This window comes from Oncorhynchus keta, chromosome 22 (genome assembly GCF_023373465.1).
Source record: "Oncorhynchus keta strain PuntledgeMale-10-30-2019 chromosome 22, Oket_V2, whole genome shotgun sequence".
Classification (NCBI taxonomy): Eukaryota; Metazoa; Chordata; class Actinopteri; order Salmoniformes; family Salmonidae; genus Oncorhynchus; species Oncorhynchus keta.
The window spans coordinates 42,192,058-42,208,333 of record NC_068442.1 but is presented as its reverse complement, the minus strand read 5'-3'; the positions used below and the strand labels follow the sequence as shown (position 1 = coordinate 42,208,333).

At 46.6% G+C, this 16,276-nt stretch overlaps 1 protein-coding gene across 8 annotated transcripts in view; it reads left to right on the top strand.

The window, feature by feature from the left end:
• The window catches only part of tdrd5 (tudor domain containing 5), a 38,452-nt gene that overhangs the window by 4,739 nt on the left and 17,437 nt on the right, over nt 1–16,276 (top strand). For all 8 annotated transcript variants that reach the window (XM_052475273.1, XM_052475271.1, XM_052475269.1 and 5 more), the window contains 9 exons: nt 216–385; nt 613–833; nt 1,138–1,347; nt 3,701–3,767; nt 3,991–4,191; nt 4,308–4,484; nt 11,191–11,286; nt 11,703–11,870; nt 14,690–14,849. In XM_052475273.1, coding sequence (XP_052331233.1) covers nt 216–385; nt 613–833; nt 1,138–1,347; nt 3,701–3,767; nt 3,991–4,191; nt 4,308–4,484; nt 11,191–11,286; nt 11,703–11,870; nt 14,690–14,849 — 1,470 coding nt within the window. The remainder of the gene's footprint in view (nt 1–215; nt 386–612; nt 834–1,137; nt 1,348–3,700; nt 3,768–3,990; nt 4,192–4,307; nt 4,485–11,190; nt 11,287–11,702; nt 11,871–14,689; nt 14,850–16,276) is intronic.

Genomic DNA, 16,276 nt, shown 5'->3' with positions numbered 1-16,276 from the left:
GAAACATCTGGTTCACACACACAACACCTATCCACTTTATTCCTAGCCATATGATAGTTCAGGACAATCACATTTTGATTACTAACTCATTGTTATAACCAAAAAGTATAACTTTTGCTGCCCATTTAAGATTCAACAAAACAGGTATTTTTGGGTCTAAGTGTGTCATGACTGATCTCGTTCAATATGTCACTTTGGTATTATTTGTGTGGTAGGAACGGCGGAGCCCGAAGGCCCTGTTGAGGGTGTCAAGGCTCTGAACCCGTCAGGTACGGGCTACTATTTCAGCTGTGAGGAGTCTCCCTGGGAGGGAGAGGGAGGCGAGACCAAGCCCAACTTGGAGGAAGACCTGGAGCTCCGCATCACCACCAAGACCTTCTACCAGGTGAGCTGGAGCCTGGGGAAAGGAAGGTCACAACGCTCAAAGTCCAGCTAAAATACATTTAGTGTGTACGTGCTGGGCACAAATGAAAGCCTGCACCCATTGCTGCAGTTTAACAGACAGGAAAATCTGTCTCAATATGGTCCATTATCTGTAGAATGTGTTTATGTATACTTGTTCACATGCATAAGAGTGTAGACACATATTCTGTTTATGGCTGCTTCCCTCAGATGGTGGATATGTATGGCTCGTTGCCGGTGCGTTGTCGGCGTGGGGCGGTGATTCCCCCGGACGCCATGCGGGGCCAGAGGCTGAGGGCCCCCACGTGCAAGGGCCCTCGGGAGCTGGTGGCCGTGCTGGTGGAGCATGTGGAGTCTCCCTCGAACTTCTACATCCGCTTTGATGAGAGCCAAGAGGCCCGCGCCCTGGAGAACATGATGATTGAGATGAGGTGAATAACAGCCCTCTGCTGGACTGGAGGGATAGGGAGGAGAGGCTTCCCTGCCTCAGTGGCTGGGATTTGACATGTAGTCCAATTGGCTTGGTATGAATGTGTAGTAACTGTTCATATCTAGTAGTCGTCCACTGTGTTACCCTCAACTAGCTTATGTGTTTTTAGGTCAATGCACATAAAAGAGTAGATACTAGGGGTGTAAGCAACTGAATGCTATGTGGTGGTGCTCTCTTGTCCTCCCTCTATCCCACCTTCTCTTTCCCCTCCCTCCCTCCCTCCCTCCCTCCCTCCCTCCCTCCAGGAGCTGCTACACCTGTCCCGAGGTGTTGGAGCGTTACCGTCTGCCGGAGCGCTACGTGCGTACAGGCCAGGTGTGCTGCGTGGCGCCCCAGGGCATCTGGTTCTACCGCGTGGTGGTTCACCGTGTCGTCAACAACACCCATGCAGAGGTCTACTACGTGGACTTTGGAGACCTCACCACTGTCCAGAGGAGCAGCCTCAACTTCCTCAAGTAGGACTGTGATCAAATGACACCATATTTCCGATATACAGGGTTTGTAAGGTCATGAAAATCCTGGAAAAGTCATACAATTTTAAAATGATGTTTTCCAGTCCTGGAAAAGTTTTGGGAATTGATCAAATCTCAAACGTTTTGGAAAAGTAATGGTAATTAATTTCAAAATGTCTGTTAATGTAATTTATTTAGGCACATTATCATATCAGCCAGGATCTTTAGTGTGTCTATGTTAGAGGGACAGTCAGACATTGCAGCAGCAGGTAGGCCTTTAGAATATGATGGAGAACAGACTAATAACTTGGTAGCCAATTCAAAACATATCTTGTACCCGCTCGGTAACTGTTAACCTATTATTAGCGTGTATTCATTTTTTCGTCATGTTCCAAAACACTTTCCAACGACAATTGTGAACAAGGACATAGAAAGTTAACCTTTTTGACGAAACAAACAATTCACGCCGTTGGATTAGTTGGGATTCGGGTCAATTGCGGTGAATCGAATCATGTGAATTGCAAACAGTAATTTTAGAAAAAAATATATCTAGCCTTTCTTTTGGATTATGTGGCTTCAAAACTAGTTTAGTAGATTCTTCCAGTTGATTTAGACATCCAATGTAGGGGACATTGCAACTCAATAGATGCTTGTCAGCCTGCTAAGTAAACACTTATTCTAAGTTAGCTAAGATGCATAGTGAAGTTACATTTCCTCAAGTCCATTTTTTGGTCTGGTTGAATATAAAGATTTATAGCCTACCATTGCCATTTAATCTTTGATATATTGAATCAGCGAATGATTTCAAAAGGCATAATACGTATTTGATTGTTTGGTTAAAATTTGGTCAAAAGTCATGAAATTCCATCTGTCAAAATGTGTTTGAACCCTGTATATCGTACACTACTATTGACCAGCCATTGGGGACAAATCCCCTGTCCACAACCAACCCCTTTCCCCTTGCCCATGTCATAGATCTGAAAGGACTGGATCAAAATCAAATCTAGAGTCTGCTTTCTATTCCGCAACAAATCCTTCTTCAGTCACGCCGCCAAACTTACCCTAGTAAAACTGACTATCCTACCGATCATCGACTTCGGCGATGTCATCTACAAAATTGCTTCCAACACTACTCAGCAAACTGGATGCAATTTATCACAGTGCCATCCGTTTTGTTACTAAAGCACCTTATACCACCCACCACTGCGACCTGTATGCTCTAGTCGGCTGGCCCTTGCTACATACTCATCGCCAGACCCACTGGCTCCAGGTCATCTAGGTAAAGCTCCGCCTTATCTCAGTTCACTGGTCACGATGGCAACACCCACCCGTAGCACGCGCTCCAGCAGGTGTATCTCACTGATCATCCCTAAAGCCAACACCTCATTTGGCCGCATTTTGTTCCAGTTCTCTGCTGCCTGTGACTGGAACGAATTGCAAAAATCGCTGAAGTTGGAGACTTTTATCTCCCTCACCAACTTCAAACATCTGCTATCTGAGCAGCTAACCGATCGCTGCAGCTGTACATAGTCTATCGGTAAATAGCCCACCCATTTTTACCTACCTCATCCCCATACTGTTTTTATTTATTTACTTTTCTGCTCTTTTGCACACCAGTATCTCTACCTGTACATGACCATCTGATCATTTATCAATTAATCAGTTAATCTGCTAAATTGTAATTATTCGCCAACCTCATGCCTTTTGCACACAATCTTTTCTACTGTTTTATTGACTTAATTTTTTACTCCATGTGTAACTCTGTTGTCTGTTCACACTGCTATGCTTTATCTTGGCCAGGTCGCAGTTGCAAATGAGAACTTGTTCTCAACTAGCCTACCTGGTTAAATAAAGGTGTTCTCAACTAGCCTACCTGGTTAAATAAAGGTGTTCTCAACTAGCCTACCTGGTTAAATAAAGGTGTTCTCAACTAGCCTACCTGGTTAAATAAAGGTGTTCTCAACTAGCCTACCTGGTTAAATAAAGGTGTTCTCAACTAGCCTACCTGGTTAAATAAAGGTGAAATAAAAATACATTTAAAAAACTGGATAGGTTGTGTGTAATTTGGGACGTAGCCTGTGGTCATGTCCAGAACCCTAGACCCCTACTCCTGAGGCACTTGTCTAAGATCTTGTCTAGATCTGAGAGAACTGGATAGTAGTGCACTGAAAAGGGAATATGGTGTCATTTGGGATGAAGACAATGTTTTCCTTTCTTTTGCCCACTAATCATCAGCTGTAGAACTGAGAAGGAAAGGTATTGGAAGTGACTGTTTGTATCTGATGTCACCATGTGTTGATCAATGCGTTACTCTGTGCAAGGTGGTAACAGAGAGAGTTTTCTCTATCCCTCTCAGGTCTTGTTACTCAGAGCTCCCAGCACAAGCAGTCCCGTCATCGCTGGCTGGAATCAAGCCTTTTGGTGTAAGACCTTCTACGCGACTGTTTACACAATCTACCTTCTGTGGACCCAGATTTATGAATTAAGTGTCTCGAGTATGATTACTGATTTAGGATCAGATCCCCCCCACCCCGCTGTCCATATAATATCAAACAAATCCTATATCAGTACTACTTCTCTGAGAGGCTTAATACATACAGTCTCTGGTCTGAGAAGAACTGAAACACAGTGTGTTTCTCCTCCCAGGGCAGCTGGAGTGCCAACGCCAAGACCTCCTTCCAGAAGCTATGTTGTGACCGTACCCTGGTGGCAGCCCTGCATGGCTACCACGCCGACTTCCTGCAGCTCTTTCTGTGCGACACACACACCGAGGAGGACGTGTACATCCACAGCGCCCTGCAGGCCCAGGGCCATGGGCTCTGCTGCGCACCCACCGTCAGCGCAGCGGTCAGTCACGTGCTGAACATACAAACCTATCAAATGTCAAGGCATTTCCCATTTATTTATTCAATGATCCAATGCAATCTCCCATAACCTTCTCTTCATCCCATATGTCCTCTCAGTTGTGTAACCAGTTCAACCCAGTGAGCCTCTATCTGGGCGAAGGCGTGTTCGGCGAGGGAATGGAAATAGAGGACGAGGACCCCACCCTGGAGCCTTGCCACAAAGCCACCACCATCACTTTCCAGCACAACACCACCCAACCCCTGTCCAAGAGCTCCCCTTGCCCCACTCACACGGTACAGAATACCCTCTCACATGCACGCATATTCACACACAGAGACGACACCCTGTCTCTCTCTCACTATACCATTCTCTCCTCCACTAACACTGTCCACATAACAGCCCTTATCAGACTACAGAAGGCCTGGCAGAGCAGTCCCAGCATTAGTAGTAGTAGTAGCAGTCCCAGCGTTAGTAGTAGCAGCCCCAGCGTTAGTAGCTGCAGTAGTAGTAGCAGCCCCAGCGTTAGTAGCTGCAGTAGTAGTAGCAGCAGTTGTAGCAGTAGCAGCAGTAGTAGCAGCAGCCCCAGCGTTAGTAGTAGTAGTAGTAGTAGCAGCAGCCCCAGCGTTAGTAGTAGTAGTAGTAGTAGTAGTAGCAGCCCCAGCGTTAGTAGTAGTAGTAGTAGCAGCCCCAGCGTTAGTAGTAGTAGTAGTAGCAGCCCCAGCGTTAGTAGCAGCCCCAGCGTTAGTAGCAGCGTTAGTAGTAGCAGTAGTAGCAGCAGCCCCAGCGTTAGTAGCAGCAGCCCCAGCGTTAGTAGCAGCAGTAGTAGCAGCAGCCCCAGCGTTAGTAGCAGCAGCCCCAGCGTTAGTAGCAGCAGTAGTAGCAGCAGCCCCAGCGTTAGTAGCAGTAGTAGTAGCAGCAGTAGTAGCAGCAGCCCCAGCGTTAGTAGCAGCAGTAGTAGCAGCAGTAGTAGCAGCAGCAGCAGCCCCAGCGTTAGTAGCAGCAGTAGTAGCAGCAGCCCCAGCGTTAGTAGCAGCAGCCCCAGCGTTAGTAGCAGCAGTAGTAGCAGCAGCCCCAGCGTTAGTAGTAGCAGCAGCCGCAGCGTTAGTAGCAGTAGCAGCAGCCCCAGCGTTAGTAGCAGTAGTAGTAGCAGCAGCCCCAGCGTTAGTAGTAGCAGCCCCAGCGTTAGTAGTAGCAGTCCCAGCGTTAGTAGTAGCAGTCCCAGCGTTAGTAGTAGCAGCCCCAGCGTTAGTAGTAGCAGTCCCAGCGTTAGTAGTAGCAGTCCCAGCATTAGTAGTTAGTAGTAGCAGTCCCAGCGTTAGTAGTAGCAGCCCCAGCGTTAGTAGCAGTAGTAGTAGCAGCAGCCCCAGCGTTAGTAGTAGTAGCAGCAGCCCCAGCGTTAGTAGCAGCAGTAGTAGTAGCAGCAGTAGTAGCAGTAGTAGCAGCAGTAGTAGCAGCCCCAGCGTTAGTAGCAGCAGTAGTAGTAGCAGCAGTAGTAGTAGCAGCAGTAGTAGTAGCAGCAGTAGTAGTAGCAGCAGCAGTAGTAGCAGCAGTAGTAGTAGCAGCAGCCCCAGCGTTAGTAGCAGCAGCCCCAGCATTAGTAGCAGCAGTAGTAGCAGCAGCCCCAGCGTTAGTAGCAGCAGTAGTAGCAGCAGCCCCAGCGTTAGTAGTAGCAGTAGTAGCAGCAGCCCCAGCGTTAGTAGCAGCAGCCCCAGCGTTAGTAGCAGCAGTAGTAGCAGCAGCCCCAGCGTTAGTAGCAGTAGCAGCAGCCCCAGCGTTAGTAGCAGCAGTAGTAGCAGCAGCCCCAGCGTTAGTAGCAGCAGCCCCAGCGTTAGTAGCAGCAGTAGTAGCAGCAGCCCCAGCGTTAGTAGCAGCAGTAGTAGCAGCAGCCCCAGCGTTAGTAGCAGCAGCCCCAGCGTTAGTAGCAGCAGTAGTAGCAGCAGCCCCAGCGTTAGTAGCAGCAGTAGTAGCAGCAGCCCCAGCGTTAGTAGCAGCAGTAGTAGTAGCAGCCCCAGCGTTAGTAGCAGCAGTAGTAGTAGCAGCAGCCCCAGCGTTAGTAGCAGCAGTAGTAGCAGCAGCCCCAGCGTTAGTAGCAGCAGTAGTAGTAGCAGCAGCCCCAGCGTTAGTAGCAGCAGTAGTAGCAGCAGCCCCAGCGTTAGTAGCAGCAGTAGTAGCAGCAGCCCCAGCGTTAGTAGCAGCAGTAGTAGCAGCAGCCCCAGCGTTAGTAGCAGCAGTAGTAGTAGCAGCAGCCCCAGCGTTAGTAGCAGCAGTAGTAGTAGCAGCAGCCCCAGCGTTAGTAGCAGCAGTAGTAGCAGCAGCCCCAGCGTTAGTAGCAGCAGCCCCAGCGTTAGTAGCAGCAGTAGTAGCAGCAGCCCCAGCGTTAGTAGCAGCAGTAGTAGCAGCAGCCCCAGCGTTAGTAGCAGCAGTAGTAGCAGCAGCCCCAGCGTTAGTAGCAGCAGTAGTAGCAGCAGCCCCAGCGTTAGTAGCAGCAGTAGTAGCAGCAGCCCCAGCAGTAGTAGCAGCAGTAGTAGCAGTATCCCCAGCAGTAGTAGCAGTATCCCCAGCAGTAGTAGCAGCAGCCCCAGTGTTAGTAGCAGCAGTAGTAGTAGCAGCCCCAGCGTTAGGAGAGGGGGAGAGAGAGAGAACCAAGGAGGCCCTTGAGTCAGTTATAGAACCCATTGCCCTTTATGGTTGTCACCAACTAAGAATACACAAAATGGGACAAACACCAAATTGAGATTATGCAGAAATATCCTCTGTGTACAACGTAAAACACCAAATAATGAATGCAGAGCAGAATTAGGCCGATTCCCGCTAATTATCGAAATCCAGAAAAGAGCCGTTCAATTCTACAACCACCTAAAAGGAAGCGATTCCCAAACCTTCCATAACAAAGCCATCACCTACAGAGAGATGAACCTGGAGAAGAGTCCCCTAAGCAAGCTGGTCCTGGGGCTCTTTTCACAAACACAAACAGACCACACAGAGCCCCAGGACAGCAGCACAATTAGACCCAACCAAATCATGAGAAAACAAAAAGATAATTATTTCCAATGTGTCAAATAATTAGCAAAAAAACAGAGCAAACTAGAATGCTATTTGGCCCTAAACAGAATACCTGACCACTGTGACTGACCCAAACTTAAAGAAAGCTTTTACTATGTACAGACCCAGTGAGCATAGCTTTGCTATTGAGAAAGGCCGCCGTAGGCAGACCCTCTGAAGAAAAAAAGAGTCTGTGTGCACACTGCCCACAAAATGAGGTGGAAACTGAGCTGCACTTCCTAACCTCCTGCCAAAATAATGACCATATTGGAGACACACATTTCCCTCAGATTACACAGACTGTAATGCGTCTGTGTGTAGCTGAGATGAGATGAGTCAGGCAGATATGAGTAATGAAAGCAATTTTACTCAAATACACTGCTCAAAAAAAATAAAGGGAACACTTAAACAACCCAATGTAACTCCAAGTCAATCACACTTCTGTGAAATCACATTTCACATGCTGTTGTGCAAATGGAATAGACAACAGATGGAAATTATAGGCAATTAGCAAGACACCCCCAATAAAGGAGTGGTTCTGCAGGTGGGGACCACAGACCACTTCTCAGTTCCTATGCTTCCTGGCTGATGTTTTGGTCACTTGAATGCTGGCGGTGCTTTCACTCTAGTGGTAGCATGAGACGGAGTCTACAACCCACACAAGTGGCTCAGGTAGTGCAGCTCATCCAGGATGGCACATCAATGCGAGCTGTGGCAAGAAGATTTGCTGTGTCTGTCAGCGTAGTGTCCAGAGCATGGAGGCGCTACCAGGAGACAGGCCAGTACATCAGGAGACGTGGAGGAGGCCGTAGGAGGGCAACAACCCAGCAGAAGGACCGCTACCTCCGCCTTTGTGCAAGGAGAAGCAGGAGGAGCACTGCCAGAGTCCTGCAAAATGACCTCCAGCAGGCCACAAATGTGCATGTGTCTGCTCAAACGGTCAGAAACAGACTCCATGAGGGTGATATGAGGGCCTGATGTCCACAGGTGGGGGTTGTGCTTACAGCCCAACACCGTGCAGGACGTTTTTCATTTGCCAGAGAACACCAAGATTGGCAAATTCGCCACTGGCGCCCTGTGCTCTTCACAGATGAAAGCAGGTTCACACTGAGCACGTGACAGACGTGACAGTCTGGAGATGCCGTGGAGAACGTTCTGCTGCCTGCAACATCCTCCAGAATTACCTGTTTGGCGGTGGGTCAGTCATGGTGTGGGGTGGCATTTCTTTGGGGGAGCCGCACAGCCCTCCATGTGCTCGCGAGAGGTAGCCTGACTGCCATCAGGTACTGAGATGAGATCCTCAGACCCCTTGTGAGACCATATGCTGGTGCGGTTGGCCCTGGGTTCCTCCTAATGCAAGACAATGCTAGACCTCATGTGGCTGTAGTGTGTTAGCAGTTCCTGCAAGAGGAAGGCATTGATGCTATGGACTGTCCCGCCCATTCCCCAGACCTAAATCCAATTGAGCACATCTGGGTCATCATGTCTCGCTCCATCCACCAACGCCACGTTGCACCACAGACTGTCCAGGAGTTGGCGGATGCTTTAGTCCAGGTCTGGGAGGAGATCCCTCAGGAGGCCGGCCACCTCATCAGGAGCATGCCCAGGCGTTGTAGGGAGGTTATACAGGCACATGGAGGCCACACACACTACTGAGCCTTATTTTGACTTGTTTTATGGAATTTACATTAAAGTTGGATCAGCCTGTAGTGTGGTTTTCCACTTTAATTTTGAGTGTGACTCCAAATCCAGACCTCCATGGGTTGATACATTTGATTTCCATTGATAATTTTTGTGATTTTGTTGTCAGAACATTCAACTATGTAAAGAAAAAAGTATTTAATAAGAATATTTAATTTATTCAGATCTAGGATGTGTTATTTTAGTGTTCCCTTTATTTTTTTGAGCAGTGTATATCACAACACACGTTGTGTATTGCCACAAAGGCCACAAGCCCACAATATTTTCACTTAGGGGTGTACTCACTTTTGTTGCTAGCAGTTTAGACATTAATGGCTGTGTTGAGTTATTTTGAGGGGACAGCAAATTTACATTGTTATACAAGCTGTACACTCACTACTTCACATTGTAGCAAAGTGTCATTTCTTCAGTGTTGTCACATGAAAAGATATACTCAAATATTTACAAAAATGTGAGGGGTGTACTCACTTTTGATGTACTGTGTGTATATATCTCATCGTGTAGTATTAGTGACTTCTTCAAGGATGGGAGGGAAGAAGGATGCATTGTTAAGTAATGGGGTGGCAAGGTAGCCTAGTGGTTAGAGCGTTGGACTAGTAACCGAAAGGTTGCAAGTTCAAATCCCAGAGCTGACAAGGTACAAATCTGCTGTTCTGTTAACCCACTGTTCCTAGGCCGTCATTGAAAATAAGAATTTGTTCTTAACGGACTTGCTGAGTTAAAACCTCTTCGGGATAGGGCTGTTTGCATAGCCAAGTTGAAAAAAATATGCAATCAACAAACGCAGGATTAAAAGAAAAATAATGCTGCCCCCGCTGGAGTAATTGCGTGCCCATAGTAAACATAATATTTTTTTGTCAAAAGTTGCTAATATATGCAAATAAAAAATATTATTGAATAGAAAACACTCTAAAGCTTCTAAAACCGTTTAAATTATGTCCGTATGTAAAGCAGAACTCTCAGGGCAGTCATTCTCCCAAACTCTCTCTTGTCATCATAAAAGTTGGCCCAACTTTGACGTCATCGCCCCCACCCTTCCCAAGCAGTTAAAGGTCTGGGAACAGTCTCTCTGTCTTCAGCGCGATCTCAGCTTTCAATGGGGCTTCTCATTGTGAGAATCGCGCGCTCACTAGAGTTTTGGTGGGCCGAAACCTTTCGGTCACGCGAAAAAACAGGTCACTTTTATGCGCGCTCTGCTCAGGTCCTGTCTTTTTTCCAAGATCGATTATACAATGCATGCGTTTCTGTTCGTCCTCACGATTGCTGTACACCTTTATAACATGTTAAAGCTTGATTATGAAGTTAGTTTGACAAGTTTAATCGACATATAATATGTAAGTTCGACGTTTTGGTGCGCATCCACTTGACTTTTGGCTACATTTCAACCGAAATGTGTCGTGTTTGAGAATGGAAAGACACAGACTGCAAAACTAAATGCTGTTTTTGGTAAGTATAATTCCTTCCAGGTCTTCTGATGGAAGAACAGCAAAGGTAAGGGAATATTTATGTGGTAAATGTGGGTATATGTGGACTCCAAGATAGAGGAGCCATAATGCTACTTTTTGAGCGCCGACTCATAGTATAGCCTAGTGAACGAAACCTGTAACGTTAAAAATAAATGTAACACAGCAATTGCATTCAGAAGAAGTGTATCTAACTATATATATGTAGAACATGCCTATTTAGTCAAAGTTTAGGATGTGTATTCCTTGTTAGCTGACGTTATCTGCCGGAGCTATCGTCATTTCTCAGGACATTTGAGTAGCATTTTTTGAACGATGCATCATTGTAAACAGAGATTTATGGATATATATAGCATATTATTGAAAAAAACATAAATGTACTGTGTAACATGTTATATTACTGTCATCTGATGAAGATTTCAAAAGGTTAGTGAAATTGTTTTTCTTTTAATCCTGCGTTTGTTGATTGCATATTTTTTTCAACTTTGCTATGCAAATTAGCCGTGTCTTCGGTGGTGGTTTGACATAAATATGTGCTATGTTTTTGCCGTAAAACATTTTAGAAATCTGACTTGCTGAGTAGATAAACATGGTGTTTATCTTTCATTTGAGCCATTGGACTTGTTAATGTGTGGAGGTTAAATATTTTTAGGAATATTTTTGCGTTCCATGCGCCACCTTCCAGCTGAACGTGGGGGGGGGTGTGTGTTCCAAAATTGGAACCCTAGTCCCCTTCTGGTTAAATAAAGGTGTAAAAAAAAAATAATAATCTTTAATTGGATGTGTGTTTTAGACCCCTAACCTCGTGGGTGGGAACAAAACCAAGGAAGAGGAAGTTCTTCCTGACCTCCCAGCGCTGGAGTTCATCGAGGTCAACTCTACAGTTCAGGTATGACCTTTGACCCCACAATTATCAGAACATAATTCTAGCATAGGCGAAAGAGGAAGCGAGACATTCCACTCACTCTTTTTTTTCCCTGGTTCAATGAACTAAGTAGACCAGACCCAGCTGCTATCTCATTGATCACTATTGGAGACTCACCCAGTTAAGTAGACCGGAACTGACCATTTTTTTTATCAATGTAAATGGCCTGAGTGAACTATCTTTGGTTCTAGAACATGGTGACGTTATAAGACCTTGTTATAATGTGTGTCATTAGATTGGTCCTATATATGTGTGCTGTCCCTCCAACTCCTATGGTCAATTGTGACGAGACTGCTCTAACAGACCTGGAATGAGGCTAATGTAGAATGGAACTGGGATTACAAAAGGAATGATCAAAGGTTATGTGTTTGTTTCTCCAGGGGGGCCTGAATACCAACCCGTTTGCAGCTCTGCAGAGTAAGGACCCGCTGCTGCTGTGCTGTAGTGACTGGGACCAGGGCTGGACACCCAATGCCCCTGCCCCCACCCCTGCCCCAGAGGTGGTACAGCCCAAGGCAAACCTGGGTAACCATGGAGACTTAGCTATGGTAAGGACAGAGGTCAGACTTTTGGCCTCAGAAAATACTGCATACTTTGTTTTAGGTTGTCAGACTGAAAAGAACAGTCCCAACTAGACTGTATTATATTCTACCTGAGGTCCAGTTGTTTGCGTCGTTATCTGGCAACCTGCCTAACACCACTAAGCAGCTGGTAAGAACTCATTTAATTGGAAAGCAATTGCAGTCTGACCTCCTGTTGTCGTGTTTGTTAGGCATTTGACCTCTGCCCTTGCACATCCTCCCCGGACGCACTGCCTCAATGCATATTTAATTGTTTGTTAATTGGAAGAAAATGAGAACAATTCCTCTCCCCAATGTTCTCAAAAAAAGCCCTGTTTGTGCCAAATTCCTGCATGAGGAACAAAATAAAACACAAATTAAGAACTTTGAGAGAGGGCCGGGCGATATCGAGTGTTTTCAATATATTCAAGATTGTTTTAGCGCGATGTGGAAAATGCCTGTATCGCAGGAATGGAGGTTCTGTTATAATGTAACTTTTTACAAATGCAGCATCTCACTGTCTCTTCTGTCAGCCCAACACGTGCACAGAGGTTATCCACCAATCACAACCTTTCACAAGTTGTAACCACGCTGGAGAGGTGTAGTGGTGGTAAGAGTTCCACCAACATGGAAAGTGAGGAAGCCAGATCAGCCTCTCGTGAGGATGAAATCATCCCATGTTTTTTCAGTAATATGGAAGTGGTTCGGGGTTAAGAGGTCTGATGTTCAGCAAACGAATGTCCTGTGCAAAATGTGTCGAAAGACAATTGCTACGAAAAGCAGCAGGACAACCAACCTCTTCCTTCACCTGCAAATGAATCACAAGGTGGAATGGGAGGAAAGCGTGAGACTACGCAATGCCGATTCCAGTCGCCCAATTCCCAAAACGTCTGCTAAAAGACAAACTACCATACCTGCAACTTTTTCAAACGTAATCCCTTATGACAAGAGAAGTTTGAGGTGGAAGTTGGATCTATGGTCGAGCAGAATGTTAGAGCCATACCTAAGACAGTCCACTACATAAATCAACCCTGGATATGGCACACTGTCTGCCTCCAGACCTCTTACTTCCCTGATGATCATACGGGTGAAGTGAAGTAATGGCCCAGGGTCTCAATGACTCTCTGGCATCGTGGAAGATGATTGAAGACCGACAGGTGTACATGACAACTGACATCGGAGGCAACATGATAAAAGCATTGCACTTGAACATATAGACCCGCCTGCAGTGCTTTGGGCACAGGCTTCACCTTGCCATCGGTAAGTGTGATGTTGGATAATTAAAGTGCATTCAAAACAGTGATGTTCAGGCCAGCTGTAGGCTAGCGTGTTAGTAGTTGTGTCATTGTGCCAATCCAATAGCAAATAAACACAGGCTGTTTTAATTATATCAACAAATGAACTAAATTGATACATTTTCAATCAAAATTATTATATAAATTACATATTGAAATAGCTAGTGGTCAAACATTCCTAAACAATAGAATAGACGTGTGGGTGTGTTTATTTGTGGTGTTCATTTATTTTGCACAAATAGGCCTTGAGAATTATGTCTTAGCCTTTTAAAAATTTGTTTAGAGAAAAACAGGAAATGGAGAGATATATCATCCAAACCTCTAAAGAAAAGTGATATTACTATTAGCCTGTATTCCCCAGCTCCACCCTGTTTTCCCCCCAGCTCCTCCCTGTTTTCCCCCAGCTCCTCCCTGTTTTCCCCCAGCTCCTCCCTGTTTTCCCCCAGCTCCACCCTGTTTTCCCCCAGCTCCACCCTGTTTTCCCCCAGCTCCACCCTGTTTTCCCCCAGCTCCACCCTGTTTTCCCCCAGCTCCACCCTGTTTTCCCCCAGCTCCACCCTGTTTTCCCCCAGCTCCACCCTGTTTTCCCCCCAGCTCCACCCTGTTTTCCCCCAGCTCCACCCTGTTTTCCCCCCAGCTCCTCCCTGTTTTCCCCAGCTCCACCCTGTTTTCCCCCAGCTCCTCCCTGTTTTCCCCCAGCTCCTCCCTGTTTTCCCCCAGCTCCTCCCTGTTTTTCCCCCAGCTCCTCCCTGTTTTCCCCCAGCTCCTCCCTGTTTTCCCCAGCTCCTCCCTCCTGTATTCCCCCAGCTCCTCCCCCCAGCTGTATTCCCCCAGCTCCTCCCTGTATTCCCCCAGCTCCTCCCTGTATTCCCCCAGCTCCTGCCTGTATTCCCCCCCAGCTCCTGCCTGTATTCCCCCAGCTCCTGCCTGTATTCCCCCAGCTCCTGCCTGTATTCCCCCCAGCTCCTGCCTGTATTCCCCCAGCTCCTGCCTGTATTCCCCCAGCTCCTGCCTGTATTCCCCCAGCTCCTGCCTGTATTCCCCCAGCTCCTGCCTGTATTCCCCCAGCTCCTGCCTGTATTCCCCCAGCTCCTGCCTGTATTCCCCCCAGCTCCTGCCTGTATTCCCCCAGCTCCTGCCTGTATTCCCCCCAGCTCCTGCCTGTATTCCCCCAGCTCCTGCCTGTATTCCCCCAGCTCCTGCCTGTTCCCCCAGCTCCTGCCTGTATTCCTCCCAGCTCCTGCCTGTATTCCCTCCCAGCTCCTGCCTGTATTCCCCCAGCTCCTGCCTGTATTCCCCCCCAGCTCCTGCCTGTATTCCCCCCCAGCTCTACTTTGAGATGGGTTTTGTTTTCACATTCTTCTAAATGACGTGTTATTAATGCTGAATGCTGTGTGAATGTAAATATGCATTTTGTTTTAGCCGGTTGTGTGTTTATGATTTGGTGCTTTCCGAAGTCCCAGTCAATCAATGCATGATCCTCCTTACTACCCTTTCTGCCCCCCGTTTCAGACCCCCCTCTCTTCACCTAGTGCCAGTGAGCTGAAGCAGCCATGCTCTGTAAATGGAGGGGCGGTATCCCTCATACCTGCGGTGCCCCCCCAGCCCTCCACTCTGAAAACCCTGAGCCTCCGTACCCCCGGATTGACGCAGACCCAGAGTGCCCCATACGGTACGGTTAACAAATACACACATGGTAAACAAACCATTACACACACACACCACGTAAACAAACCATTACAACACACACACACACACACACACACACACACACACACACACACACACGTAAAGAAACCATTACACACACACACACACACACACGTAAAGAAACCATTACACACACACACACACACACACACGTAAAGAAACCATTACACACACACACACACACACACGTAAAGAAACCATTACACACACACACACACACACGTAAAGAAACCATTACACACACACACACACACACGTAAAGAAACCATTACACACACACACACACACACGTAAAGAAACCATTACACACACACACACACACACGTAAAGAAACCATTACACACACACACACACACACGTAAAGAAACCATTACACACACACACACACACACGTAAAGAAACCATTACACACACACACACACAAACCGTTAAGAAACCATTACACACACACACACACACACGTAAAGAAACCATTACACACACACACACACACACGTAAAGAAACCATTACACACACACACGTAAAGAAACCATTACACACACACACGTAAAGAAACCATTACACACACACACGTAAAGAAACCATTACACACACACACACGTAAAGAAACCATTACACACACACACACGTAAAGAAACCATTACACACACACACACGTAAACAAACCATTACACACACACACACGTAAACAAACCATTACACACACACACACGTAAACAAACCGTTACACACACACACACGTAAACAGACCATTACACACACACACACACACACGTAAACAAACCGTTACACACACACACACATGTAAACAAACCGTTACACACACACACACGTAAACAAACCATTACACACACACACACACACGTAAACAAACCGTTACGTTACACACACACACACGTAAACAAACCGTTACACACACACACACGTAAACAAACCGTTACACACACACGTAAACAAACCGTTACACACACACACGTAAACAAACCGTTACACACACACACGTAAACAAACCGTTACACACACACACGTAACACAAACCGTTACACACACACACGTAAACAAACACACACACACACGTAAACAAACCGTTACACACACACGTAAACAAACACACACACACACACGTAAACAAACCGTTACACACACACACGTAAACAAACCGTTACACACACACACACACACACACGTAAACAAACCGTTACACACACACGTAAACAAACGTAAACAAACCGTTACACACACACACGTAAACAAACCGTTACACACACACACGTAAACAAACCGTTACACACACACACGTAAACAAACCGTTACACACACACACGTAAACAAACCGTTACACACACACACGTAAACAAACCGTTACACACACACACAAACCACACACA